This window comes from Suillus subalutaceus (genome assembly GCF_016647625.1).
Source record: "Suillus subalutaceus strain FC151 chromosome Unknown DFJ58scaffold_60, whole genome shotgun sequence".
Taxonomy (NCBI): Eukaryota; Fungi; Basidiomycota; class Agaricomycetes; order Boletales; family Suillaceae; genus Suillus; species Suillus subalutaceus.
The window spans coordinates 149,796-175,143 of NW_024540309.1; the positions used below are offsets into that span (position 1 = coordinate 149,796).

A 25,348-nucleotide genomic window follows, 5' to 3' on the forward strand; every position below is an offset into this window, starting at 1 on the left:
CCGACACCCATAAATTCTCCACCTCCCAGGTCCCTTTTCAGGTCCCAGAATATCGTTAGTAAAACACACGCTATAGCTCGAGTATATAATAAGTACGTCAATAAATATTATTGATTCCCTGTTGATAGTACTGTCATGTTCGATTCTCTACAGCATCTCAACACTGCACCGGTAACATTTGCGTTTGGGGCCCTGCCTCTTGGCCTCCTTCTTTTTTGGTACTTACGACCTGCACCACGACTCACTCAGATCCTGCCAACACAAGAGAGAGTCCTCATATTAGGTTCAACGAGTGGAGTAGGTCGAACCCTTGCTCATCAATATGCGAAGAGAGGTGCGCGGATATGCTTGGTAGGACGGAGGGAGTCGATGCTCCAAGAGGCTGCTCAGGAATGCAGGAAACTATGTCAAAGCGATCGTGTGTTGTGTGTGCGCGGAGATTGCGCAAGCGTGGAAGACATGGCAAAAGTGCGTGACGCGGTAATCAAGGGTATGTAACATGGTTCCTTTTGTTCCATACTGTCACTGAGGTGATGTATCAGAGTGGGATGGCATCGACACGCTCATAATCACGGCTGGTGTTTCTGCCCTTCAACCATTGATGACAGTTGCTGGAGTGACTGCTTCCAAAGACGGTCTCTCTCCGCCACATGCCACTGCCGAAGCCATTAACCACGCGGTTGGTGTCGCTCAAGCAGCCATCAATGGCAATTTCTTCGGTCCATACATTGCCGCGATCACATTTGTGAGACTATATCTTCATGCAGCGCGTTAATATGTAACTCATGAATGTTCAACTTACTAGATACCTCTCCTCACGTCCTGTTCCACGTCACCATCTATCCTTCTTCTTTCAAGTGTGGCAGCAATTATTCCTGCGCCAACACGCACCCTTTACGCTTCTACTAAATCAGCTTCCCTAGTACTCTTTCAGGCGCTTGCAATCGAGCACCCCCGTATATCATTCATATCCTTCCTTCCCGCAACGATCGAGGGTGACTTCCGCGCGTCCGCGGTCGACACATCGCCCAACTCTTCTCCCGTTATACACGAGGCTGACCCGAACAAACATGGCTTGCGACGTGAGGTGGTGGCGACACGCTGTATTCAGGCTATCGATCGCAAAGAGAAGACAGTCTTCATGCCCCAGTACATGCGAATTGGACACATTTTGTATTGGATCTGGCCAGCATATGTGGAATGGAGGGCAAGGGTGAAGTATAATTTTAGGTGAGCGTAGATCAACCGCATCTGCGGCACGCCTGATTCGTTTTGTCTTCTTTGTCATAGAGCCAACTAGGGAGAATCCCTTAGTGTCTTCTCTCGGATGGATAAATGGACACTTTAGAAACCACCCCCGGAACCGATTTATCTAGTCTGCGCGACACGGACAGGACCACGCGTTGTGAGAATCGTTCAGTCGATTCATGCTCTTACCTATAAGCTAGCCGCTGGTCCTGACTAGTAGATCTTAACAATGTTTCCGATCCATGATATGCATTTGTTACGTGGCCCAGCGTGGTTTGCATGACATTGTACTTGACCTCTGCCTGTACGGTCCATGTCATGCATCATGGATAGATTGTAAGATGAAAGCCCTGATATCAAACCATTAATATTGTCCAACAGGGAGCTGGATAGCATTATGCCACACGGTATTGGTATACTTATACTTAGTGATAGAATGAATTCGTTTTCCTTATACAGTACGTAGCAGTATCTGCGGCGCCTATATCGTGTAGTTCTCGTCTGTTCTTGCATAATCACACAGCGCCAACTCATTCTTTTGAATCGTGCTCCGAGTATTCTGTCATCGCTTAACTTGCAGGCTGTCCACTGGCATGGGGTCCATCAATGCCCCATTCGTAGTCTTTGGGTACGGCTCACTGATATTCAAGGTGAAGAGAGACAACTATAAAAAGTGTGGTAACTAATGGCTCACTAACTAATTGCGATCACCGGCGATATAGCCCCCACCTCATGTCCTATCCCAGAGTGAGCGAGCGATCAATCCATTTGGCTTAGCAAACATGTCATGAATCTGGCTTTCTGCAGCCTCCGGATTCCTAAAAGGCTACGTAAGACGCTTCGCTCAGGAATCGCATGATCATCGTGGCACACCCGAGGTGTGTCCCAGCACTCATCGACCATCGTACACGTCCGCGGAACTCCTGACATAGTATTGATCGTGAACTCGCAGAATCCGGGGCGTGTGGTGACTCTTATCCACAAGGAGGATTGGGATCGCTTTCCCCAATCTGTGAGTTCATCTCTTCTCGTCTTCTAGGATATCCGCAAATACACACTACGTAGGATGCATTCCCGGATGAAGATATTGTTTGGGGCAAGGTTTTTCCATCCGATTGAGGTTCTCTCCTTACTGATAATGTCCCTCTTCACAGGCATAGCGTACACGATCGACCCGGAATACGAGGCAGAAGTTAGGGATTACTTGGGTGAGTTCGAGATGTTAAGGCTCCACGGTTCGTATTGACACTCGAGGTGCCCGGACAGATTACAGAGAAAAGGTATGTCGCTCAACAGAACTGGGTATCCGATCATCCGAGGTAATATACTGGATCAGGACGGATACACAATGGAGACGCTGCATGTATACACCATAGAGAATGGGATAGAACAGATTGCAATTCAGGATGTATGCAACACGCTTCGCCTGTTTCACCTACCTATCGTTGACTCTTTAGCTCAGGCTTTTGTACGCGTTGTATTTCTAACTAAGTTTTCCCGATCTCACGAGGAGCAAGTGTTATGTCGGTCGGCCAGATAACCCGTCATTCAGTGAGCATCCCACTATCCTCTTTTAAATTCAGTCTATTGACGATGCGATCAGTTGGTTCAGAACCATTAGAGGACTTGGCACAGCGGATATGGGCCTCCGTGGGCCCCTCTGGACCGAATAAGGCTTGTCAAGCTTCCTCCAGCTCAGAGCAAATTTGAGACTATTTCCCTCAGGAATATCTATATCGTCTGGCGGAATCAGTCCGTCAGCTTGCACCAGCATCATATGACTCGCACCTGTTTGCTCTTGAGGTAAGTCCGCGGACGATTACCTGAATAAAGTGATCCATTATGATGTTTTCTTTAAAGGAACGACTACGAGAGCTCGACAAAACTGCAAATGTTGATCAGCTAGTCAGCCATCTTGTCGTTAGATATTACCAACATGAAGGAGACGTCAGTCATCTACATACCTCAGATACACAGCTGGAATACAGCACACATACACTACTCCAACGTTTCTGTACCATTGCGATGAGTTAACAGCAATCATTTTTCGCATACAGACACGAGATGGTGCCCTCAGTCGTCATTATAACCTTCTGGGAATAAGTTCTCCGGATATTACACAGTATTCATCCATATCGGCTTTGGATCAATGACAATAATATCGTAGGGTTCGATCCGTAGTTGTTCATAGTGGTGATTTTTTTTTGCGTTCTCAGGTGATCTGTGCCATCTACGACTTATCGCTGCGGACTCAGTGCGGAGCGGCTTCAAGAGCGCTGAGTGGTATCTCGACAGAATTTACTAGCACTCGGAGTCCACACGTTTCCTGAATACCCTGCAGTCAACTTGAATGAATGTCGTACCATGCATAAAACTATCCCCAAACATCAATTTCGCAGCTGATAAATTTCTGATAAGAACAGTGAGGAAATAATTGTCTAATTAGATAGTACATTTTCTTCGAAGTTTGAACCCGACACTGAGTCTAAAGCTCAGAGGGCACGGATCGATAGACACAGCTGTCATCGCGCGGATGTGCGTGCCCATGTCAAGAAGCAAAAGACCAATACCCAACCAATTGAATCCGAGATCTAGATTAATCTCGACGAGTCAAGACACTAAAAACAAAGAGATTCATCCCGATAACTGCAAAAAATCCGGTAGTGTACACCCTGTCACTGGACATGGTTGGAATCTTCATATTTTTGGGGACTGGCTGAGTATCGCGCCGTAGCGAGGAGTCGGATGATTAGTCTCGGAACGCGGAGAAGATGACATGAGAGGTGTCTCGCGCAACAGGGGTGTCCGCTCGAAGGACGGCACTCGTGTTAAACTTCGTTCTCGCTCCACAATCCTTCAAAGATGATATATCAACGACAGGTATGGGAGAGTGACAGTGGAATACGAACCCCCGCATTACAGTAGACGTAGTCATTCGCTTCGCACGCCTTTTACTCTGATTATCCTCGTATCGATCTGTTTCATCCACGATTTCTTCTGATATGATCTCCTGCAAAACGTCGTCATCCTTGGATATATACTGGAGTCCAAGTCAGACACACCTCAATAATATCTAGAACATGGATGTCAGTAAGGGGACAGAGCTGTCTGGGAAAACACACCTTCGAGTGTGATCACTCCAATTCCACCGCCTGCAATCCCAGGTGTCCGACTAACCAATAGCAAGTGGGCGCGTCCCGTTTGACTGTAACGCTTTCATCAGAACCACGGAAGTTCAAGTGAAGATTCTCACAAGTAATCTAGCGCCTGGAAACAATTTATACTGGGATGTGCTTCGGGAAGAATCGAGAGCTTGAAATCCGAGACTGGGAGAGCTCGCGCCGGGTCATATACCAACAGCTGAGAAACGACTTCAGCGTCCAGGCAGAATCACGTGTAACATCGAAAGTTGCCTTTTTAATGAGTAGAAGCCCCTGAAATGCTAGTGGATTCCCGGGTTCATGTATAGGAAAGCGTGAGTAACCGCTTGTGAGACTGAGCGAGCTGTTAGTTGACTTAAGAATAGAAAACTGGAACTATGATGCTTACATTGCGTCTACAGTCGTGTGATCAAGAATAGTGTCTGAGCTCAGCGTTACAACGTCCTACAGTTCCGAGACACATGAGCAACACTGTCCTATCTATCACCAACGCAACACTTACCTTGATGGGTGTCATGATTGTCTCCACATTCTTTGTATTGAGCTCCAGCACACCATTCAATATGCTGATCTCGTCATCTCGTAGCGGTTCCTCTCCCGTGCGATGGAACTGCAGAAAAGATTTGAGCTCAGCCTTCTTGTACGTATGGCCCTCATTCTGGCCCAGAACGCAATCGAGAAGCTTCGCAGTAGGGTACGCGATAGGAGCTATTTTCGCCAAGAGTTATTATAACCTCAACATAATGCATCTTGGCACCTACCAAATAAATACATAAGGCAGAGCACAAAAGGCGCACACCTTGCGCCAATTGCGAGGCCATATCTGACACTGACAGCCTGGGGGATAATTCTGCAAATAAGCGATGGGATCAATCGGATAATTTGTGTTCCTGATCACGGAGTGCCGTACGTACTCTCTGCAGAAGAACATGGTGTGCTCAGCAAGTCCAACTCCGAGGTGACGAGAACGTACCCAAAAATAACTGTGATCGACATATCAGCAGACAAGAAATTCATGGGCACACAAGAGATCTTACCTATCGCTGTGGTAGATATCACAACGGCCGCAATGCCCCCACCAATCTGGCGCGAATAGTATTTGTTAATCAGCGTAAAGCCAAACGATTGACGTTCAATAATGTTACTTACAGCACCATCGAGAAAGATGGGCAAACTTTCGTTGATGACCTGCGGGTGCTAAGCTATTGCAGACATAGGCACTTGAAATAGCTACTCACAACGTTGCCCAGAAGAAGCACCTACAATGAACAATAAGTCGTTTGTGTGTGCGTGCAATGCGTGCATCAACATACCACTAATACCCAATGCCGACCTCTCTGCATCAGTTTTAATACTGGTCGAGAGGCCCATTTCATTAACTCGGAAATGAGACATGGGCTGTTTGGCAACCCACCTTTCTGCGCATTGCGCTTCTCCGTCAAATCCTCTGACGACGTAGCCAGGACACGCAGGTGCAATTCATCGAGCCCCATCAGCCCGAGAGTTAATCTATGACCAAACATCAAACATATCACATAAGCACTTAGACTGCATAGTCCGACTCACCCTGCAAATACACCTCCCGCAAGCACAAGGACGGCACTCATAGCAATCCTCCACCAGAAGGTAGCTGAATCCACTGGCTCTCCCGTTGTCTCAGGGGGCTCCATGAGCAGCGAGCGGGCAAGAGTAATAATCATGGGGCAAAAGAAACAAAACTATCACTGCGTTTCCTTTTGAACGTTATTAAAGCGGATAAAAGTCTTGGCAAAGCCCAATGACATAATGCAGGTCTGCCACCGGTGATAAAAAAACAATCACGGATCACCTCCTAGTAGTCACGTGTGGATTTCCTAGTTCGGAATGTAATTTGGCGGCCACAGCGTGGCGCGGGGAGTCGGGCAAAGGAATATACGTTGTTCCGCTTGCGACAATCGCTCAAGGTATGAATGTTGTCGCCTCTGTGAACACCATCCACACCATTTCAAGGCTTATAGCTCGTTCGCATCGCGTGCGTCCACCAGCCACTTGTGCTTCTGGTCTACTTTGTAACGCTCGAACCAGTTTTTTTTATCAGTCCAAGAAACTATCAGCTGCAATGTCTACCCGAATGAGATCGCCAATAATCGGTTCCGAGGTCCCTGTACCACCGGAGAAGAAGATGCGATTGGAGGAGGATACCATGGATGAGTCCAATGTAACAAAAGAAGATACGAATGACAGTGTCCCTGCGGTACCTAGACCTTCCAAGAAAGCGTTGAAATCAGCCAAGAGGAAACAGAAGCGTGTCTTGCCAGAGCCTTACTCCTCAGAAGATGTCCTATGGCGTGACATAGTCGCACTACTAGGAGATGATGCAGTCGGACATGCTCTGCAACACGGCACCGAGTGGGATTCGCCGTTTGATTTCCGTGAAGAGGTGGAGGTGGAGGTATCTACATTATCTTCCAACGGTGCGGATAAGGATGTTCCCTTTCTGTCTATTGATTTTGAGTCCTAATCTTCACGTACACCAGGCGATGCGCTGGCACATTCCCCTGCGTCTGCTGCTCCTTGGGTGATCGTTGCACCATTTGCATTGCCAGGGGAAAGAATTCGTGTTCGGGTCTATCGAAGTTCGCGTCTGCATTCATTCGCCGACCTTCTCGAAGTCGTTTCACCGAACCATGACCTGCGTGATGACAGCCGTGCGAAGTGTCGCTACTTTGGACAATGTTCTGGTTGCCAGTATCAGGTTAGTTGGGTGTCTTTTTCGCTTTCGCATAGATATCGGCTCCCATGGTCTCAGTGATAACATAATCCTAGTCATTCGGCCGCTGATGTCACATGCTAGATGCTTTCTTACGATACTCAACTTGGAATCAAGCGCAACGTCGTCATCAAAGCTTATGAAAACTTTTCAAGTACACCTTTTATTCAAACATTTCTGATACCTTGACTCACGTAACTAGACCTTCCCAAGGAGACCATCCCAGACGTACTTCCGACCATAGCCTCGCCACTTCAATACGGCTACCGCACGAAAATAACACCGCATTTTGAGGCCCCACCAAAAAAAGCACGCAAGGAGGCTGAATCTGGTTCGGCTAGTTCAACAGATAAGCCTAGCTGGTTAAAAATTGGATTTAATGAAATCGGAAAACGGACAGTGCTGGACATCGAGGTGACAATAATCAACTTGGAATGTTTTGGTTTGTACTTAGCAGCTTCAGGAGTGTCCTATTGCAACCCCCGTGTTAAACGCAGCACTTGGACCTATACGGGAAGATATAATCAAGTACGTTAGCTGTATTGGAAATTTAACTATATCTGAATTTCTATCAGGGATATCTGGGGCTATAAGAAAGGTGTTTCATTGCTTCTGCGTGACTCTATTGAGCACCTACCTTCCGATATATCGTCTATCCCCGATCCGGAAGACGAGAAGCACATCTGTGTCACGAACCACAAGACCACTGTCCGTGAACGCGTGGATTCTACTTATTTCGAGTTTCCGGGACATTCTTTCTTTCAAAACAACAATTCTGTGCTTGTCCCGCTTACCTCGTACGTAAAAGATGCGATCTTCCCTTCCTCACAATCGTCTGGGCCCACGCATCTCGTGGATGCATACTGTGGATCAGGTCTCTTCTCATTGATGCTTGCGCCACATTTCGACACCGTCGCAGGCATTGAGCTCTCCGCCGAGTCGATCAAGTCTGCAACTGCGAATGCTATCATCAACCGCCTCCCGCAAGGGAAATGCTCTTTCCTGGCAGGTGACGCTGCGAACATATTCTCAACGGTTTCGCACTTCCCCCCAGACAAAACTGCGTTGATCATAGATCCTCCACGCAAGGGTTCTGATGAGCCATTCATAGAACAATTGGTTCGCTTCGCGTGCAGCACGGTGGTGTACGTGAGCTGCAATGTGCATACACAAGCGCGTGATATTGGGATGATTATAGAGCGGATGGAGCAGAAAGGGGGTGGGAGGAAATATGTCTTGGAGAGTTTGAGGGGCTTTGATCTATTCCCACAGACTGCTCATGTGGAGAGCGTAGCGGTGTTGAGATTGGTTTAGCGTTCATCAATATTATCACCTTAGCATCTTTGACCAGATGGTCCAGAGTCCAGACTACGCTTCTCGTCGTTAGTCTTGATTATTACGTGCAGAAGGTGAACATCTTGATCAGGTGCTGATATCAAGTGTGATAATAGACCTTATCAGACTCATCTCACTGTGTGACGTGCTCCGAAGTACTTCGTTTGACGTAAAGCTTCGTGATTAAACTTGCCTGACACCTACTTATCGATTGCACGAAATTCAGAACCCCGGCTGCTCCTTACAATAGCCATATATTTTGGACGACTTGCTTCCGGGCGCGGAATTTTTGTGTTGACACCTTCTGTCAAGTGTGAACGCCGTGCCTTGAATGTGGGGGATTTGCACATGCGTCAAAAAGGTAATTTCCATAAGTTGCACTATGTTTTCTGACATACTCATTGGCGTATCTAGACAAATTCGCCGTTCTCAATGAACATGGCTTGTGAACACTCGAGAACCGTGGACTTCATTAATGACAACCAGCGATGGGTATGCTCTTATCATGATGTTTGGTACCTTTATCGCCGTCATGCTTCTTATGCAAGCGGACCATAGCAGGCCGCTTACCCCAAGGTTACCAACGGGCCTCAAAGCGTCGTATGGTAATACAACATCGGAATATGACACCAATATCACTCGTTACAATGCCAGTACTGTTGTAGGAAATTTTCTGCGCGTCATCGAGAGCATTAACACTCATAGTTGCCTTCCAGACGTGGCACAAGCCGATAAGTCGCGTAGAGAAGAATCTGCTACTCGGATGAGCGTTATCATCATAGTAGAACGTCACGCGGTGGTACGGCATTAAGTGCTGATAGCTGCCACGTCACTGCACCGAGTGTCGAAGGACGTTGGATTTTATCTGGTGCTACCCACCTGGCAAATCGATTCAGATGTAAGCACTAATCCGTCCACACTTCAACAAAACCTTACCGTTATTTACTAGCATGTCAACGTCCGGATCAGGGTTGTGGTGATGCCAGCGCCCTCTCGCGCTCACCAAGTGCCCATTGGTCACATGGATGTCGCATCACGTCCACGTTTGAGGCTAGGTGCCAAGTTTCTGTTACCATTCGATGACGCTAGTCACAGTCTCCGAATCGTGGCATGAGTGATTTCGGGACTAAAGGTGCTGGCGTATAAAGCGTATTAGGGAGTATCAGGGGTCGTGCATTGGCTTGCCCATAGGATTCATCTAGTGTAGCGATCCGATCTGATCATACACTTGAAATAAAGTTCGAAGGGTGACGAGTCATCCTTGTTACATATTCTTCTAGTCATGCTGTCAGTGTACTTATAAAAATATGGGTTGAAGTGATAACGGGTATTTTCTCCTTGGTGATAATAGCTATGGGTGACAAAGATAGCATCACCTCTCTAGCACCAGGCCAAACGGGTGACTCTGACAATCCGAGAAGCCTTGCTGCACTCGATGTGAGTGTGCCGCCTGCTGAGCGTAGTCATGGTATAACGCCAACGCTGTTTGCGACAGGCATCCAAGCTCAATGTCACGCTCGCAAAGACATTGAAGCCCCTGCAGCCCATCGAGACATTACGTTTTGGCCAGGCGAGCAACACCTCTGACAACCGTATCCATATCGCTCTAATAATAATGATATCAGACATTCTCGGACCACATGATCGTTGCAACTTATGACCCTGAAATAGGATGGTCCGCGCCTGAGATCAAGCCCTATGGGCCTATTGCACTTGATCCTGCATGCTCGTGCTTCCATTACGGCGGAAATGTCTTCGAGGGTATGAAGGCTTATCTTGGGCCTGACGGTAAGGCACGCTTGTTCCGCCCAGATATGAACATGCGTCGAATGGAGAAGTCTTGTGCACGTCTCGCTCTTCCCGTGAGCACCATGATGTTCATGCAGGTAGCGACTCTGACTTCATTGTCCCATGCAGCCTATCGACGGGGATGTCGTTTTAGAATTGATAAAGTGTCTGGTGAATCTTGAAAAGCGCTGGATACCCAAAGAATCTGGATATAGTTTGTATCTGCGTCCTACCGTCATCTCGACCCGGCCAGGTTCGTGGAATGTGTCGATGATATACGAGTATTCACCTAATTGTAATGTAGATTTGGGAGTGAGAGCGTCCGACTATGCCATGATTTACATTCTTGCATCGCCAACTGGGCCATACTATGAAGTGTTAAGGCCTATTTCTCTCCTTGCGGTCAGTGAAAATGTGCGCGCGTGGCCGGGTGGCACTGGAGGGCACAAAGTTGCTGGCAACTACTCACCCGGCTTCCTACCCCAACGCACTGCTGCAGAGAAAGGCTACGAACAAATCCTTTGGCTGTTTGGTGACGACAGAAGAGTCACAGAAGCTGGAGCGATGAACTTCTTCGTTGTAGTCAAGAGGGATGATGGGGACGGTAAGTTTCAATTGGATAAAATTAGATATATAAATGGACTCATCCGTTGAAGGCGTGGACCTTGTCACCGCCCCTCTGGACGGCACTATTCTGCCTGGAGTCACTAGAGCATCATGTCTTGCTCTCGCAAGCGATCCAGAATTCTACAGAGAAAGCACAGTGCGGTTACACCCACAAGAAATGGTGTATACTATGAGTGACCTCGCCAAATGGTCGTCCGAGGGCAATTTGCTGGAGGCGTTAGTCATAGGCACAGCGGTCATTGTTGGATCTTGCAATAGAATTGGGTACGAGGGTAAGGACATTGTAATTCCGACTGGGGCTGGGATGGGCCCAGTTGGCACGGCACTCCGGAAAAAGATTCTTGATATCCAGGAGGGTAGAACAGAGTGGAAAGGATGGGGCGTCGTCTGCCCTTAGTGGGATGTTGCAGTACTAGAAACTGTATATACTAGCGCATTCTGGCCATGATGCCTGCCAAAATGGGTAACACGACATGTTGCTAAATCTGGAACTTGGTCCGTGCGCAGACCAGTTAACCTTTATAAACCCTCGTTCTAAATTTTATTTCCCCATCTCTTGTGCTCGGGCATGTACTGTCGCCAGTGAGGTCTTTACCGAGGCACAGTCTTTTGCTGATTGCAAATTACACATCCGAACCCGTCTGTTAGCTTCGGCTTTCAGCAATTTTTGTAAACCCCTTCGCTGTGACGCTTTTGTTTGCGAAAACGGAGCAGAGCGAATTTTCACAAGATAGTATCTACCAATTTAGTCTGTTTTGTCAATGTATGGAACATTTTGCGAATATATCCAAGTTTGAAATAAAATAAAATGAGAGTACAATATTGTCTTCCAATTTGGAGTGTTTCGTATGGTTTGACGCAAACTGGTACCTAAGGTCAGTCATCGATGCATCAAGCTCAAGCTCAAATTCTATTCCCGTACACTTGTTAACGCTCAAGTTGAGACTATCGTCTAATAGGTCTCTGATTTACGTGCAGCCATGGGCACTTCCGCGTACTATGTGCTCCGCTATCGGAACACCACACTTATAGTGGCCAGCCAGAATGGCTTGGTGTGAGGGCACTTCGGTCTATGCGACAGCCCAATGCCATCACGACTCATCGACAGGTATTGGGAGAGATGCTGGACGGGTTGAAGAGCGCATCGCCTTCTCTATTGTTGCTAGAAGGCGGTGGAGATTTCACGCTCCCCTCCCGGTTCCGCCCCCAAAACGACGACTGTATCGAGTGGGTCTACGAGATCGATCTTGATCGCAACATCTTCCACATAAACAGGATGCCTTTTTTCTCCCTGCAATGCCTTCCAGAGGATAAGGCTTTTATCCAATACATCTCCGAAGATCATTATGGCCACATAGCTTGTGCATCACAGTGCCCCCCCTGAGCACAAGTACAAGAAGCCAGCTCCACCAATTATTGACAATTCTATCCTCGCGTCATACCAATCTTTGATCTGCACTGGATCTTCCATGGTTTTGAGCGACCTGCTCGTCATCAGTAACATCCTGTCTCGAGACGAGCATGTTAGGGTCTCATTGCTAGAGGTCATGATTGGGCGGTGCATGGTTAGCCCAGTCTTTAGCGAGGAGATATACGGACTAGAGTTCGTATTCGATCACAATCAACTCACGGACGATCAGTGGTCAATCGCATGGTTCATGGCCAGCATTGCATTTGTTCCTCAGATATTTGGCGATGACCTCGTTTGTTATCCTGAGCTGAAAGAAAGGAATTCACATGGATTCGCGAAGACACTGTTATCTGCATCGCAACACATCTAGACGACGAGCGATGCCTACAGGCCTCTATGTCACGCCTGATCAATGCGATCACAGAGCAGAAGGATAATCCTGGTGATTACTTTGGAATCGCGTTTTCCGTATACCATTGTGCAGTCGTCAAAGTCGTCAAAGACGCGCACACGATGACATTCAGCCACACGAATGCCCTCCAATTTTTACCATCATTCTACGCAGATTCGCCCTCTACGCCAGGCATCGTCGCTCTCGCCCGTCTTGGCTATCGCAAGGACCCTGCACTCTTTGAGCGTGTTATGGAGGTTTGCGGTTACAATCAGTCCATGAGCATGCGCATTCAACCGGGGGAATCGCTTCATCAGGGAACTAATGATGGCGACGATGTGCCACCTAACACCATCTGTCCACCGCTGCCTCTTGAGCTTTGGAAAGAGATCGCTCTTCATCTCCATCCCTTTGACCTCATCGCCTTCGGTTTGGTGTCAACACTATGTCGTGAAGCTGCCTCTATGGTACTCCGCTATCCCCATCTCTGTGGTTGTCGCCTAGTTGCTGTTCCCAAAACGAAACCAGAGTATCTACAGGACCAACACCTATCTCTGTACACTACATCTTTTTCTGCTGCACATGCTGGCGTTCCTGCTACTGTACTTATTGGGTCATTGGAGTTTCAATATGGATCATCGACGATTCTGTGCCTTCCCCTCAGAGTTTCATATTTCAAGCTTTGGGTACCCATTTCAGCCATTTTGGACGTCACAGATGAAAAGCCCGATGAAGATCCAAAACCAAAACCCTCGTAGCGTTTATTTGCATAGACTGACCGTGCGTGTAGCTAACGTTGTAACATGTATCATAGGTATATAAAAAAGGCTGGCATTGCGAATTCGACTTCACAAATTTGATGTCTTGGAATTTCAATCATCTAACTCGGTCTGAGAGACACCTCTAGGAGAGACGCTCACGTGTGACTGATCAAAATCACATTGGACTATCGATGATCCTTGGAGATCACGGAATTTCTGGCATTCCCCCTGCGTGAACTAAGATAAATCCAGCCCTTAATTCCGCCTAAGGATGATTGGTGAGGAGCCGGCAAAAGTATAGTATGTCACCCAGTGATTTGCGGCACATCGCAAAAAAGGTCCTGGTAGGAGTCCCAACAAAAGGTCAGGACCCTGAGCTGAGAGGCTCCAGCAAGTAGATTACTCATGCTATATAGCCAATATATACAACGCGAGCAAAGTACGAGTACAAAATCGGGAATATTTTCGTACAAGTCAATGCGACTCTCGTGTGTTCTCCACTGCGCTGTTGTACTAGCAATAACGCGCGGAAAGGCTGTCGGAGGCGAACAATCAATCGCAGTGCTTGTAATTGGAATATTGGCTCCCTTTTTCCAGAAAAAATGCGCCAACGCGATCAATCAAACACGTTACTCACAAATAAAAAACCAAATCAAAACACATTCTCTCGAAAAGGCCTGAACACCGGAGGATCTTCCACGTTATGCCTCTCGTCAGCAGATCCAGGCAGCTCGAGAAGGGAACAGTCCAACAGACGGACAAGAAATAACGCCTGCAGCATGCCTGCTGCTATGTAGTATGCCCCTCCATTTTCTTCAGCATAGCACCAGTCTTAATGTCCCACGGACGAAGTATTGTGTCGAACGAGCTCGTCACCAAACGGTATCCATTTGGAAGACTACGACTGTGGTTGCGCTCCCTTCGGGATTTTCAAACACTCGACCAGGTGTGAATGTATTATTTGAAAGCCTCCCTCGTGTCGTTAAACCCCCAAGACACGATGCCCCAAACGTTTAATCGTTGCAAGGACTGTAACCAGGTCATTATATCTGTCTTTCTGCGAAGTCGTACCTGCAAAAAAAACCTTGGTCCAGCCTCCGCCGCAGCCTTCCAGATGCAATGCACTGCGCCAAACCCATGGATTGCTCCATACTGTCTGATAGAGCTCTTGTCGCTCTTGCCTTCGGACCGAGAGAAACTGCAGTAGTAAAAATGCGTTACACTACATGTTCAGTGCTAGTGACTTGTTTGTAGCTGTTGAATTCAGAAGCTGCTGATTCGAGTCAATCAGTTTCTATTATTATCAAGGTTTTATGTAATCCCACAATATTTCAAATTTTCGATTGGGCCACGAACTCAATATTTACTACCATCATGTCTGTCTAGGCTACACTTTCTTTCCGTAACATTCGGCATTATCATTAATTATCTCTTTCATATATTTCGTCATTATTTCGCAGCGCTTGTGTGTTATAACGATCGAGTCACGAGTGGTGCTGACTGCAAGTGACTCATCATGTCTGTTCTTGCACCCTGGGTCGACCAGAACATTTACACTGTTCCATCGTTTGCTCTTGAGAATGGGAGGATATTGCGGGAGGTCCCGGTTGCCTACAAGACTTGGGGAAAATTGAATGACACTAGAGACAACGTTATGATCATATGTCACGCATTCACTGGCAGCGCAGACGTAGAAGATTGGTGAGATTTTTGCTGTTTCATTTCAGGAAAATTCTTATGCGTTTCAGGTGGGGCCCCCTTATCGGACGCGGGAAGGCCTTCGACCCCAATCGCTTTTTCATTTTCTGTGCTAATGTTATGGGCTCACCATATGGATCGGCCTCTCCTGTGACAATTAATCCGGAGACAGGGAAACCTTATGGCCCAGAATTTCCTCAGACATCGATACGTGATGACGTGCGGTGGGTGGTCTTTCAATATCTCGAATGGTCTCTGACTTGGTCCATTGACAGGCTGCACAAACTTGTTCTTGATAATTTGGGGGTGTCTAGTGTTGCTGTAGCCATCGGAGGCTCTATGGGCGGAATGGCTGTACTTGAATGGCCTCTGTGCAGCCCCCGGGGTTACGTCCGCCATATCATTCCTTTGGCTACGTCTGCGCGGCACTCTGCTTGGTGTATCAGTTGGGGAGAGGCACAACGTCAAAGCATTTATAGTGATCCGCTTTACGACGACGGGTACTATGCAACACAACCTTCAACAGGATTGGCTGCTGCTCGAATGGCCGCACTTTTAACCTATCGGTCGCGCGACTCTTTCGAGAGTCGCTTTGGACGTCGCCCTCAAGTTCTCCCTGTCACGGAGTCTAGCGCTGTCACACCCTCTTCTATTACACTTGCTGATAAGGATCTCGCTGCTCATAATGAGGGTCACAAAAAAGTGACCCGCGCACGCCCCCAAACTCAAACCTCAGCCGCATCATCTCTGTCCCATTCTCCAACAGAAGGGCCGAACGGCACGGGTTCTGACTCGCCCCCTCCACCTTTCTCAGCTCAATCGTACTTGCGTTATCAAGGCGCCAAATTCGTAGCGCGTTTCGACGCTAATTGTTACATCCATATCACCCGCAAGATGGATACGCATGATGTCGCTCGAGGACGGACTTCCACTACTGAAGACCCTCCATCACCGACAGCACAATCAACCGCCCTCGCCGCTGTCATTGCAACTCTCCCTCCGCGTGCATTGGTGATCAGTGTAGAAACGGACGGCTTGTTCACTCCTTCTGAACAAAAGGAGCTCGCGACACACATACCTAATGCAGAACTTGTTGTCATCCCATCACCTGATGGCCACGACGGCTTCCTCCTTGAATTCGAGCAAATCAATACCCATGTTCTCAGATTCCTTAGGAGGGAGTTTCCAGATCTATATATGAGAGATGAGGAGGATATTCCCGAGGGGGACTTTGCGATCAAGAAGACGAGCCTGTTTGGAGAGGCTGAGGCAGATATTACGAGGTGGTAGGGGTCGCTCAACCGATTACACTTCACCATGTTTGTGGGTCTTGTGAGGGGGACGTGTCTAAACCTGTGTTCCCCGGTGTCCTGGATAAAGGAATAGATGGTTGAGAGGGGCGGGTCTACTCGCCCTAGCGTCAATGCCAGTAGTACAAATTGAATACGTACATTAGGTATCATATACAGGTTTATATGCCAACATAGCCGTCTGTCAAAAATCCTGCGGACTGTTGGTTTGATCATACATGATGGTGGGTGGTCGTTTGAGATATTGTGTTTGTTTGTAGATGGATCCGACAATTGGGCAAGCTTTGACTAACCACATTCAAGTACCGGCTCGAGTTCATCGCTGCTTCTACTGCACAGTGCACTTAATATCGATTGAAGCGCCTGGTTCTGCCCTATTAATAACATAAATTCTCAAACATGGTTCTCTTGAGATTTGCACCATCTCCTACTGGTGCTCTTCACCTCGGTGGACTCAGGACCGCCCTTTACAACCATCTGTTCGCCAAAAAACACGGAGGCAAATGGATTCTCAGAATAGAAGACACAGACGCGGTCAGTTGCATGCTTCCCTCATTGCAGTAAAATCTCATTTGTGACCCAGGCGAGATATGTACCGACCGCGGTGGACGGCATTAGGAATGCATTGGCATGGGCTGGTCTTCCGCATGACTTCGGTATGCTGTACATCACGTTCTGGCTCGAAGCAACTCAAAGAATCTTCATCTAGGTCCTGGAATGGATGGTCCCCATGGGCCGTATTTCCAAGTCCGTGTCTCACAACCTGTCGCGTGCCCCGTATGCTGAGCTTCACCAGTCAGAACGGCTTGACCTTTACCATTCATATACACGCAGGCTCCTAGAAGTCCGTCGTGTGCTCATTACTTCTCTCTTCTTTCTTTAACCAACGCCAATTCATAGTCTGGTCATGCATATCGGTGCTTTTGCTCTCCCGATAAACTTGCTGCTACCCGCGAGAAGCTTGCACGCACAGGGTCAAATGCCACGTATGACAAGTCCTGCCTTCATCTCACTGAGGAAGAAGTTGCAAGGAGAGTACGCGCTGGGGAGAAGTCCATCGTCAGGCTGAATGTGAGTACACCTATTGTACTGTCAAACCTCATGCTTACAAGTGACAGGATGACAACCTCCCAGACCGTTCTTCACCCACCGATATCGTCTTCGGTATCCTGAGGGATGCACATGCGTCACTTCCAACAGACCCTGTTCTTCTGAAATCTGATCTGTTCCCTACGTACCATTTGGCGTCTGTTGTTGACGACCATGAGATGGATATCACACACGTTCTCCGCGGAGAGGTAGGTATTCATACCTCTGTGACACGACATACTCGAATTTCATGCATTCCAGGAATGGCTACCTTCACTACCACTACACCTCGATCTGCTATTCATGTCTGGGCCTCAAGCCTCCTCAGTTTGCGCATCTACCCATCCTCTTGAACCCGAATGGAACAAAGATGTCAAAGCGCAACGGAGATGTGTCTGTCTTAGATTTCATGGTACGTCACTTTTATTCACCCACGAACTTTGATTTGAACGCCATTTTCCATAGCGCCGTGGATGGGAGCCCGAAAGTGTTATAAATTGGCTGGCACTAGCTGGGTGGGGCGTGCACCACGAAAATGGGCGTGGATCCCCACCCGGAACGCCCTCGACTCAACCTCCCGACAGCACAACCCTCATGACACTTCCAGAACTCATCAATCAAGTGCGTTGTCACTATTTTATGGGTTCTTTACGTGTTCTACAACAGGTTTATTCTGCAGTTTGATTTATCTTCCCTCACGCATCGCAGGAATGTCCTTGATCCCGCAAAGCTTGCATATCTTAACAAACATCACCTCATGCGGAGCTGGCAGAGCGAACAGGGTATCGCCTTTCAGGCAAGACGAGTACATGATGTTGTGAAGGCTGCTTTCCCTCACAGGTAGTCTATTCATCTATTGATTTATGCCCTTGTTAACTCGGCGTTTCTAGTCCATACACGAATGTGGAGTACATCACGCGTGTGATCGGCGTCTTACAGGTGAGCATGCGTTACCTATTGGATGAACGTATGCTAGAGTACTCCTAGGGTCGCATAACAAATCTTCATGACGTTCCAACACTCGCTCCGTTCTTTTTCGTGGAACTGGATTATGAATTGCCCGAGGCGCATTCCATAAAGCGAGGGCTATCAGCTGATGACTACGGCAAGTCATGCACTGTCAGTAATCAGCATAATGTTACTGATCGCTTTGCATCATTATAGACCATGTGCTGCGACGAGTTATCCTGCAACTCGAGTCTTCATCACCATCGACGCAAGCTGACATTGCAGTTTTCTTGCATGATGCGTGCGAGAAAACAGGCCTGAAGTCAAAGGTCTTCATGACTGCTTTGAGGCACGCGCTATCTGGGATGAAAGCGGGACCCAGCCTTCCTGAGATCATCGATGTTCTTGGCACCGAACGAACAGCACAAAGGCTGAAATTGGCGCTCTCAGCACACAAAACCAGCGATTCGAAACAAACATGATCGAACATCTATTTGTCCATTTGCGCTACCTCTATACAGATGATGTGTGAGTAGTATGTACAAGCTTTTTGCTAAAATTACGGGACAGAGAGGTCTCTAAGCAATCAAAGCATTTCCCATCCTCCACTGTCGACCGTGCTTTCAAGTTTACGAGCAACAGCAGTCGGAATACCGTGGTTGAGCCATGTTTTGCGGACTTCTTCCCACCTGGCTGGGTGTATGTATTGACGACGACCGCGTCTGTACGCTGCAGTTGAGCATTCCATTGAAATACGGCGGCAGAACGGACTGACCTCATTGAAACATCGACCTCACCATGCACATCAAGGTAAGGGGACTGTGCGAATGTCCCGTGACCGGCGTACAAATAAAGCAGAGAGCATCGTTTCACGACGAAGTAAACACCAATAGCACCACCGCACCTTGTAACCACAAGGAATCAGCATCATATCGTGGCATGACGTGGGGAACTCACTCTCGTGTATGCATATTGCACTCCCCCCTAAGCCCTAACTCGTCTTGACAGCAGTGACTCGCCATACAACACGTTACTCCACAGATCAAACAAATTGCAGCATCCGTCGGAACGGTGTTGCATCGGTGGCATTTCATCACCTTGTCTCGCTCACCAAAGAGGTTATCGAGGATGAGCGGTAGACGAGCGATTCCGTACACAGCTGCATAGTCAAGTACGACGCCACAGTTGAGTTGTGAGGCAGCATGTGAGTGGCCATAGTGGGCACACCATCCGGAGAGTGCGTTTTGAAGCGTATCTTGGTTTGGGAGGTCTGCCAAAGGAGGAATGCCAAGGGTAGCCAGTAAACGCTTGTACTCATTGACGTTAGAGGCACCTAGTAATGGAGTTGGGAATGTAAGCGGGACGACGGAGCGACACAGGATTGCTGCCCGTCTGAGGAATGGAAGAGTAAACGCGTAAAGCATCTTCTCGATGCGAGCTTCACCAAATGTATCGAATACAAGCGTAGCGGTGTGCTCGAAGACGGGTGAGTGTCGCACGACCGACATGAAGAACATACGGACATCGCCGAAGATATCAGCATGGGCACGAGCAGCGGGCTGCTGGAAAGCGCTGTACGTCCTGGCCTTGTTGAGGACATACACCATGCCGATGACTGTGCGAGCCAAACAGGCGTAGTAGCACAAGATCAAGACATGCTGTAACATCTCGGGAGCCACTGCGGCAGTTTCGATGAGTACGGTGAATGGGTCACGTAAGAGTAAGGGGTACGAGAAGGAGGTCAGTGATGTTCGGCTCCACTCTGGGAGCAGCCGTTTGATTATGGCTTGCTTGACCGACTCCCGGCCACCATCTGGCCGACCGTCCAGTTCAAGAGCGACTAGTCTTGTCAAACTGGAAAGTAACCCGCGGATCATTCTACTTTGCGTATCCGACAATGACAGCGAATCCGCCACAATGCCTCCTGAGGAGTCAGTCCCACGAGCAGCAACCTCGATAGCAGAAATTGTGTATCCGACAAGGTCTTCCGGAAGATACATCCCGGCGCCTCTTTCTCCTACTTCTGGTTCAGGTCGCTCGCGAAGATGGCGTGTTTGTTGCGAGACCAGTCTTGATGACAATATGAGGGTGTCAAGCATCTTCGTCGAAGTCACTGCTTCTGGCTTGCGCACGGCTGCGCCATAGCCAGGATCTTGCGCGCTCCAGAACACAAATTCGCCTGTCCCACTCCTGAACTGCAGACTATCCATGACGCTATCTGGTTTCGACTTCAAGACGCTTATCCCCGCGGCTCGAATCCAGTCCGGGAAGGGGGTCTGGCTTGCAGGAGCATTGCTGGGGTGAAGAACGGGGAGAAGGACATTGCCCAAGCTCTTACAAAGCGGGCAGATGTACTCCTTGCGCTGAATGTTTTCAGGATGATTTCTCGTCGCGTGTGAGCGGTGCCGCTGGCGAATGGAGGAATTATAAACTTGGAAACAGTCGAAGTGCATCATGTGCCCACACACAGACGCGTGGAGCCCGAAGCGAGTGTACTGTGTAGGGAATCCGTCGAAGTTGGGTGAGCTTGTGTTGTCGAGCTCCTCGGCATTGGCTGGGGGGAAAGTGGTGTCGCGCGGACTCGCTCGATCAAGCGACTGAGGCATTGTCATAAGCTCGTTGAGATATTGACTATGACTGTCTGGGTGTTTCCTGAGCAACCGGCTAGGTTGCACGAGCCCCAGAGAGCCGAATGCTTTAGCCTCATTGAGATCTTCCTGGCAGACGATGCAAGTGCCATACGAGGAAAGTTCATCAGATGTCTCATCCATATCCTGATCATGTTCCTCTTCCTCCTCCTCGAAATTGAGCGAGAAGCTCGCTTGTTGAGCTTTCATTTCTGCCATAATGGCCTCTTGGCGTGCCTTAGCCGCACGCTTCTTGACACCCTCAACATCAGGTGCTAGCGCAGCGAAGCTCAGGACTTTGCGAGGAGGCTGCACCCCTTCCGGAACATGCTTGGAAATCTCTGTGAGAACCCAATCGATGCGGCTCTTGTAGGGTTTGTATTTTTCATCGTGTTCCATGGCGCATATGATGTCGGCGAGTTTCTTTTCTTCTGCAAAGGTTTTGATGACAGAGACATGGCTGAAAACAGAAGGTCGTTCTACGAGCGCTAGCATGATGAGTTGAAATGTCTGGTCGAGGATAGCCTCAGAGGAGGGCGGGGCCGTCCCCGCACTATTGGTGAGCGCAATCACGTTGTATATGGCATAGAACATGACCTGAAGAAGCGCTTCGGACTCCAGGACGGATGGGAGTATCGAAAACGGGCCGGATGTGATGGTCAACGGCTTCGGGACGATGACTGGATCTTTCACACCTGTCTTCTTCCGAAGTCTGTTCTTGAGGATGACCTCCACTTCCTCGCGCTTGTTCCGTGTGTAGTGGAAGGTAAACGGATCCACCTCATCATAAGCCTCGTCCTTGAGCTCATACACGCCAGTATCAGATGTCGACTCGGGTGCGCGGAAGTGAGATACGTCCTTGAGGACACGCTCGAAAGATACATCATCCACCATCCTCTCGGAGACGCGCTTGGCAAGATCAGTGAATGAACTTGGCCCCGCCGCAAGTGCGTGCACGATCTCACGACGGATGGCACGCTGGAACGGGAGCTTCGTGGCGCTGGCTCTCTCGCCAAGAATAGTTATCAGGACGTAGAGAAGCTCCTCGACCATGCTCAGGAGATGGGCGCCTTCATAAGGGGACTTCTCGACTTCACCACGGAAGAACGAGAGAAGGCCGAAACGGTCGAGGATGGAGACAATGATAATATTGGGATCGAGGATGATGAGAGATGACTGGAGGATGAATAGGTCTTGGTCGTAGCAAAGCTCGCGGAGCATGAAATCGCGATAGTGTAGGAGCTGGCCACGGATAGGGAAGCCGTTGCGGACCCATAATCCTGCCCTGATCTGGGCAATCATAGCGAGCACTGCGAAGCCATAGTTAGACCAGCTGCAATACTGATGAGCTTATTTTACCTCGCAAAGGGAAATCGATTAATGTGAGAATGGCGCCCTCGTTGAAGGGGCGCAAAAACAAGTCCCGAACGCCAGACACCCCAATCTGCTTCAATGACTCCTCTGACAAAATATCAACATGCTTCAACAGATCTGCAAGGAGCCAGTGAAGGGAGTGATGGAAGCTGACCCATCCTTCCAGCACATTGAAATCGACGATCCGATACTGTGCATCACCAAACTCGACCTCGTGTAGCATCGGCTTTGAAAACTTTTCCTTGTCGAGCCTATCTGTCGAAAGAGTGCAAACGGCGAGGATCTCCCGTACGACAGTCGTGATTGCTCCTACAAGCTGCGTCGGGTTCGCAAATGCGAAGGCTTCACCGTAGACTTTGATGACGCGGGAAAGCGAAAGTGTTACATTGAATACGCTGATCCACACATCCGTCTCGTACTCGACGTGACTCGAGGCAACGCGCTTGTTTGGGTTGATACACATGAACACCTGACATATCTTGACAAACTTGCGTATGAAGGCTGGGTGACGAGCGATGAGCTGCTGGACAGGCCGGTTGTGACAGAGATACCGGAGATCACTAAAGACCGGCATGAAGCGTTTGCTTCTGAATGGGGGGCTGTCAACGTCTATGTCTTGTTGGGTAGGAGACGTGGTGAGGATGTGCTTGTCCTCAATATGGTTGGTGAAGAAGTTGACGATGATGTCGAGTAGACGTGTCATGAGATCATGTTGAGAAACGATGTGCAGGGCAACGGATGGTGCAGTGAAAAGTTGGAGGGCGAAATACTTTATGGATGTTTCTGCTTCACGGTCAACCAGGAGATAAGCGTCAGCGACACGGTGGTAGATGCTGGCAAAGTGGGACGCTGCAATAGTCAAAATGTGTTTGTGACAACGAGCAATGTTGTGGCGTACCGATGGCAATCTTATGGGGATGCGAAAGTGTCAAGATCGACGCATAAATTGCTTTCAAATGTATCCGGGGCTTCTTCCACAGTCGAGTGTGATAGACGAATAACCAATCAACACGGCATGGACGTGTCAGATCTGCAGCGAGGTTTGGGATTTGCGGACCAGAAGTGAAGAACGTGTTCTCCCGCCGTCTCGGCGACAGAAGCTCGGCAGCGATGATTTCTTTGATTATCAGCGTATCCGCCCCCAGCCGGCTTCGAGTGAGATCAAGCAGCCACTCTATAATGACACAAGCAACCTGCTCGCGAAATGTATCGTATGCACGACGGATCGTGACACCGAGTTCAATTTTTGTCATCAAATGTGCTGCTTCGAGGAGCCGAGGGACGTCACCGTTGATGTCAATTATTTCCCGGCCTGCATCGTCAATAGAGTGCGCCATGATGCTTGCGGTCTTCTTATCATGGCCAGTGGTTTCGCATATAAGCTTGATGACCTCATCAAATGAGTGCTTGTCGTCGTTCCAGATGATGATGGCGTATTGGTCCTTTTGCATAGGATCTGCTGAAGGCTGTAGTCGTAGGTCAGCCTCATGCGAAGGCACTGTCGCTTCATCCGGAGAGTAGTCCAGGGTGTCAAGGATAAAGTCAAGTGTATATGCAATAGTGCGGCTCATGAGATCACGTAGGTCGGGCGGCATAGCGACTCTGTATGGGTAATTCTCAACGAATGGGATCTCCTCAGATATAGAACGCTGTACGGCTCGAGGAGTGGAATCGACTGCGCTCAAGGACTGTTCAATCTGTGCTTGGACATGAGGAGCAAGTGGGTGGAAAGGACATGAGATAGGTTTACGCCAGGCCTCGATATCTCCACAATCGCAACAGCCCCCAGCCTGTTGAGCGACGAAGAAGCTGACATTATGATCTGAATGATCACTGGAATGAAAGCAGCGGCTACAGAGAACACAACTATCATCGAGAGCGCAGTCTCTGAAGGGGTATTGTGAATGATTGACAGGATAGCAAGCAGGTTACTGACTTGCAACGAAAACAACTCTCTCCCTTGCTAAAGATATGACCACATGGCCTTCCAGGAACGATAGGATCCTCTGAACCGGCACCAGCAAAGCCTAGATCTGCTTGAACGCTACTGAGAGTAGCATGCATGGGGAGGTTGGAATTGGACAACGGGAGGAAGAGATGTGAATACGGTCCCCAAAATGCATCGTAAAGCTCTGATAGAACTTCTGCACGGGTTGCGGGAGAGAATATATACTTTCGTGAACTTGGCATTGTTTCGAGGGCGTAGCGGAGTCGTGAAAGAGGATCTGATGGTCTGTCGCGAGGACTCATCGTTACTGGATGCCTGGAAGCGTTAAACAATGATATAAAACTGGACATTTCAGTTCAACATGAACTTTCAATTGATCCAAAATCAGACAGACATGGACAGAAGTTTATAGCGATGGAGGGTCTGAGACTCGTGCCAGAGGCTGGCGGCAGTAGTTCATAATATCATGGAGGTAATCATGATTATGTAAGCAGCAGCTATTCCACAGACTGTCAGTACTTGCTTCGCACAAATTTTTAGAACGTCAACTTGATCATCATCACCCATCAATGCATCACCCATCACCTCAGTGTATCGCGTTTACTTAGTAGGTGAGAATTGCCGTTCGCACACTGGCAAAGGTGTTGAACGCTGATGCGACATGTCAATATTCTAAATATTGGTAAGTTGCTAGAGTCTTCCCTTGCTCGAACCATGGAGGTGGCGCTCCCAAAAAAACGCTGATAGCAGACACCTCAGGATTCCTCTTTGCATGCCGGCTCACCAAGCTTCCATGTAATTGTTTCGGTTAGTATGTATGCCACCGAAACAGCACCATTGACGTCATGACAACTCTTTATGCTGTGGTGCTCATTCATGTAAG

The 25,348-nt window shown here is 48.6% G+C and overlaps 10 protein-coding genes across 10 annotated transcripts; 8 read left to right on the forward strand and 2 right to left on the reverse strand.

The window, feature by feature from the left end:
* The first annotated feature begins 8 nt into the window (after window positions 1–8).
* Window positions 9–1,732, forward strand: DFJ58DRAFT_791043 (uncharacterized protein). The gene is made up of 4 exons (XM_041390297.1): window positions 9–490; window positions 543–745; window positions 806–1,230; window positions 1,291–1,732. The coding sequence occupies exons 1-4, from the start codon at window positions 136–138 to the stop codon at window positions 1,298–1,300; spliced, it is 993 nt and encodes a 330-aa protein (XP_041243398.1). The 5' UTR covers window positions 9–135; the 3' UTR covers window positions 1,301–1,732.
* DFJ58DRAFT_703899 (ChaC-like protein-domain-containing protein) lies at window positions 1,733–3,376 on the forward strand. Its single transcript, XM_041383663.1, has 13 exons — window positions 1,733–1,898; window positions 1,971–1,995; window positions 2,056–2,126; window positions 2,201–2,260; window positions 2,314–2,344; window positions 2,403–2,456; window positions 2,515–2,528; window positions 2,585–2,656; window positions 2,711–2,716; window positions 2,766–2,799; window positions 2,852–2,922; window positions 2,974–3,051; window positions 3,109–3,376. The coding sequence occupies exons 1-13, from the start codon at window positions 1,842–1,844 to the stop codon at window positions 3,280–3,282; spliced, it is 747 nt and encodes a 248-aa protein (XP_041243399.1). The 5' UTR covers window positions 1,733–1,841; the 3' UTR covers window positions 3,283–3,376.
* Window positions 3,377–3,626: 250 nt separating this feature from the next.
* On the reverse strand, window positions 3,627–6,192 carry DFJ58DRAFT_791054 (uncharacterized protein). The gene is made up of 16 exons (XM_041390298.1): window positions 5,976–6,192; window positions 5,824–5,918; window positions 5,723–5,763; window positions 5,648–5,668; window positions 5,559–5,597; window positions 5,447–5,492; window positions 5,383–5,392; window positions 5,171–5,259; window positions 4,912–5,117; window positions 4,798–4,853; window positions 4,662–4,743; window positions 4,502–4,608; window positions 4,371–4,453; window positions 4,311–4,321; window positions 4,158–4,258; window positions 3,627–4,102 (listed from the first exon to the last, which is right to left on the reverse strand). The coding sequence occupies exons 1-16, from the start codon at window positions 6,107–6,109 to the stop codon at window positions 3,946–3,948; spliced, it is 1,278 nt and encodes a 425-aa protein (XP_041243400.1). The 5' UTR covers window positions 6,110–6,192; the 3' UTR covers window positions 3,627–3,945.
* A 113-nt stretch (window positions 6,193–6,305) lies between these two features.
* Window positions 6,306–8,598, forward strand: DFJ58DRAFT_791060 (S-adenosyl-L-methionine-dependent methyltransferase). Its single transcript, XM_041390299.1, has 7 exons — window positions 6,306–6,420; window positions 6,474–6,862; window positions 6,926–7,143; window positions 7,243–7,312; window positions 7,361–7,572; window positions 7,622–7,686; window positions 7,734–8,598. The coding sequence occupies exons 2-7, from the start codon at window positions 6,508–6,510 to the stop codon at window positions 8,470–8,472; spliced, it is 1,659 nt and encodes a 552-aa protein (XP_041243401.1). The 5' UTR covers window positions 6,306–6,420; window positions 6,474–6,507; the 3' UTR covers window positions 8,473–8,598.
* A 370-nt stretch (window positions 8,599–8,968) lies between these two features.
* DFJ58DRAFT_841882 (uncharacterized protein) lies at window positions 8,969–9,607 on the forward strand (the record flags this gene model as incomplete). The annotated part of the gene is made up of 3 exons (XM_041392761.1): window positions 8,969–9,292; window positions 9,344–9,391; window positions 9,443–9,607. The coding sequence occupies 3 exons, from the start codon at window positions 8,969–8,971 to the stop codon at window positions 9,605–9,607; spliced, it is 537 nt and encodes a 178-aa protein (XP_041243402.1).
* A 181-nt stretch (window positions 9,608–9,788) lies between these two features.
* On the forward strand, window positions 9,789–11,334 carry DFJ58DRAFT_791065 (aminotransferase). Its single transcript, XM_041390300.1, has 6 exons — window positions 9,789–9,930; window positions 9,989–10,063; window positions 10,119–10,355; window positions 10,411–10,534; window positions 10,586–10,885; window positions 10,938–11,334. The coding sequence occupies exons 1-6, from the start codon at window positions 9,847–9,849 to the stop codon at window positions 11,303–11,305; spliced, it is 1,188 nt and encodes a 395-aa protein (XP_041243403.1). The 5' UTR covers window positions 9,789–9,846; the 3' UTR covers window positions 11,306–11,334.
* A 1,477-nt stretch (window positions 11,335–12,811) lies between these two features.
* On the forward strand, window positions 12,812–13,576 carry DFJ58DRAFT_791068 (uncharacterized protein). Its single transcript, XM_041390301.1, has one exon. The coding sequence runs from the start codon at window positions 12,833–12,835 to the stop codon at window positions 13,466–13,468; it is 636 nt and encodes a 211-aa protein (XP_041243404.1). The 5' UTR covers window positions 12,812–12,832; the 3' UTR covers window positions 13,469–13,576.
* Window positions 13,577–14,822: 1,246 nt separating this feature from the next.
* On the forward strand, window positions 14,823–16,718 carry DFJ58DRAFT_746109 (homoserine O-acetyltransferase). The gene is made up of 3 exons (XM_041387438.1): window positions 14,823–15,172; window positions 15,220–15,393; window positions 15,445–16,718. Exons 1-3 carry the CDS (start codon window positions 14,988–14,990, stop codon window positions 16,457–16,459), a joined length of 1,374 nt encoding a protein of 457 aa, XP_041243405.1. The 5' UTR covers window positions 14,823–14,987; the 3' UTR covers window positions 16,460–16,718.
* A 160-nt stretch (window positions 16,719–16,878) lies between these two features.
* Window positions 16,879–18,998, forward strand: DFJ58DRAFT_716602 (uncharacterized protein; the record flags this gene model as incomplete). Its single annotated transcript, XM_041384234.1, has 12 exons — window positions 16,879–17,013; window positions 17,063–17,135; window positions 17,189–17,226; window positions 17,276–17,323; window positions 17,380–17,550; window positions 17,598–17,777; window positions 17,888–17,980; window positions 18,034–18,189; window positions 18,248–18,408; window positions 18,459–18,507; window positions 18,556–18,691; window positions 18,733–18,998. 12 exons carry the CDS (start codon window positions 16,879–16,881, stop codon window positions 18,996–18,998), a joined length of 1,506 nt encoding a protein of 501 aa, XP_041243406.1.
* A 52-nt stretch (window positions 18,999–19,050) lies between these two features.
* On the reverse strand, window positions 19,051–25,130 carry DFJ58DRAFT_411862 (uncharacterized protein). Its single transcript, XM_041380274.1, has 6 exons — window positions 24,454–25,130; window positions 23,416–24,404; window positions 22,503–23,366; window positions 19,474–22,453; window positions 19,292–19,420; window positions 19,051–19,238 (listed from the first exon to the last, which is right to left on the reverse strand). The coding sequence occupies exons 1-6, from the start codon at window positions 24,813–24,815 to the stop codon at window positions 19,103–19,105; spliced, it is 5,460 nt and encodes a 1,819-aa protein (XP_041243407.1). The 5' UTR covers window positions 24,816–25,130; the 3' UTR covers window positions 19,051–19,102.
* Window positions 25,131–25,348: the final 218 nt, after the last annotated feature.

Excerpts from the sequence above, each read along its gene's own strand:
- DFJ58DRAFT_791043 (XM_041390297.1), top strand. The coding sequence starts at position 136 with ATGTTCGATTCTCTACAGCATCTCAACACTGCACCGGTAACATTTGCG. Across the intron at positions 491-542 it reads GCGTGACGCGGTAATCAAGG|AGTGGGATGGCATCGACACG; the intron begins GTATGTAACATG and ends GTGATGTATCAG. Across the intron at positions 746-805 it reads ACATTGCCGCGATCACATTT|ATACCTCTCCTCACGTCCTG; the intron begins GTGAGACTATAT and ends TCAACTTACTAG.
- DFJ58DRAFT_703899 (XM_041383663.1), top strand. The coding sequence starts at position 1,842 with ATGGGGTCCATCAATGCCCCATTCGTAGTCTTTGGGTACGGCTCACTG. Across the intron at positions 2,127-2,200 it reads ATCATCGTGGCACACCCGAG|AATCCGGGGCGTGTGGTGAC; the intron begins GTGTGTCCCAGC and ends GTGAACTCGCAG. Across the intron at positions 2,261-2,313 it reads GGGATCGCTTTCCCCAATCT|GATGCATTCCCGGATGAAGA; the intron begins GTGAGTTCATCT and ends CACACTACGTAG.
- DFJ58DRAFT_791054 (XM_041390298.1), bottom strand. The coding sequence starts at position 6,109 with ATGATTATTACTCTTGCCCGCTCGCTGCTCATGGAGCCCCCTGAGACA. Across the intron at positions 5,118-5,170 it reads CTGCCTTATGTATTTATTTG|CTCCTATCGCGTACCCTACT; the intron begins GTAGGTGCCAAG and ends TGGCGAAAATAG. Across the intron at positions 4,609-4,661 it reads GGCTTCTACTCATTAAAAAG|CTGTTGGTATATGACCCGGC; the intron begins GCAACTTTCGAT and ends GTCGTTTCTCAG.
- DFJ58DRAFT_791060 (XM_041390299.1), top strand. The coding sequence starts at position 6,508 with ATGTCTACCCGAATGAGATCGCCAATAATCGGTTCCGAGGTCCCTGTA. Across the intron at positions 6,863-6,925 it reads ATCTACATTATCTTCCAACG|GCGATGCGCTGGCACATTCC; the intron begins GTGCGGATAAGG and ends CACGTACACCAG. Across the intron at positions 7,313-7,360 it reads AGCTTATGAAAACTTTTCAA|ACCTTCCCAAGGAGACCATC; the intron begins GTACACCTTTTA and ends TCACGTAACTAG.
- DFJ58DRAFT_791065 (XM_041390300.1), top strand. The coding sequence starts at position 9,847 with ATGGGTGACAAAGATAGCATCACCTCTCTAGCACCAGGCCAAACGGGT. Across the intron at positions 9,931-9,988 it reads GAAGCCTTGCTGCACTCGAT|GCATCCAAGCTCAATGTCAC; the intron begins GTGAGTGTGCCG and ends TGTTTGCGACAG. Across the intron at positions 10,886-10,937 it reads CAAGAGGGATGATGGGGACG|GCGTGGACCTTGTCACCGCC; the intron begins GTAAGTTTCAAT and ends CATCCGTTGAAG.
- DFJ58DRAFT_791068 (XM_041390301.1), top strand. The coding sequence starts at position 12,833 with ATGACATTCAGCCACACGAATGCCCTCCAATTTTTACCATCATTCTAC.
- DFJ58DRAFT_746109 (XM_041387438.1), top strand. The coding sequence starts at position 14,988 with ATGTCTGTTCTTGCACCCTGGGTCGACCAGAACATTTACACTGTTCCA. Across the intron at positions 15,173-15,219 it reads AGCGCAGACGTAGAAGATTG|GTGGGGCCCCCTTATCGGAC; the intron begins GTGAGATTTTTG and ends TATGCGTTTCAG. Across the intron at positions 15,394-15,444 it reads TCGATACGTGATGACGTGCG|GCTGCACAAACTTGTTCTTG; the intron begins GTGGGTGGTCTT and ends GTCCATTGACAG.
- DFJ58DRAFT_411862 (XM_041380274.1), bottom strand. The coding sequence starts at position 24,815 with ATGTCCAGTTTTATATCATTGTTTAACGCTTCCAGGCATCCAGTAACG. Across the intron at positions 24,405-24,453 it reads GAGAGTTGTTTTCGTTGCAA|AGACTGCGCTCTCGATGATA; the intron begins GTCAGTAACCTG and ends ATACCCCTTCAG. Across the intron at positions 23,367-23,415 it reads TCCCCATAAGATTGCCATCG|CGTCCCACTTTGCCAGCATC; the intron begins GTACGCCACAAC and ends TGACTATTGCAG.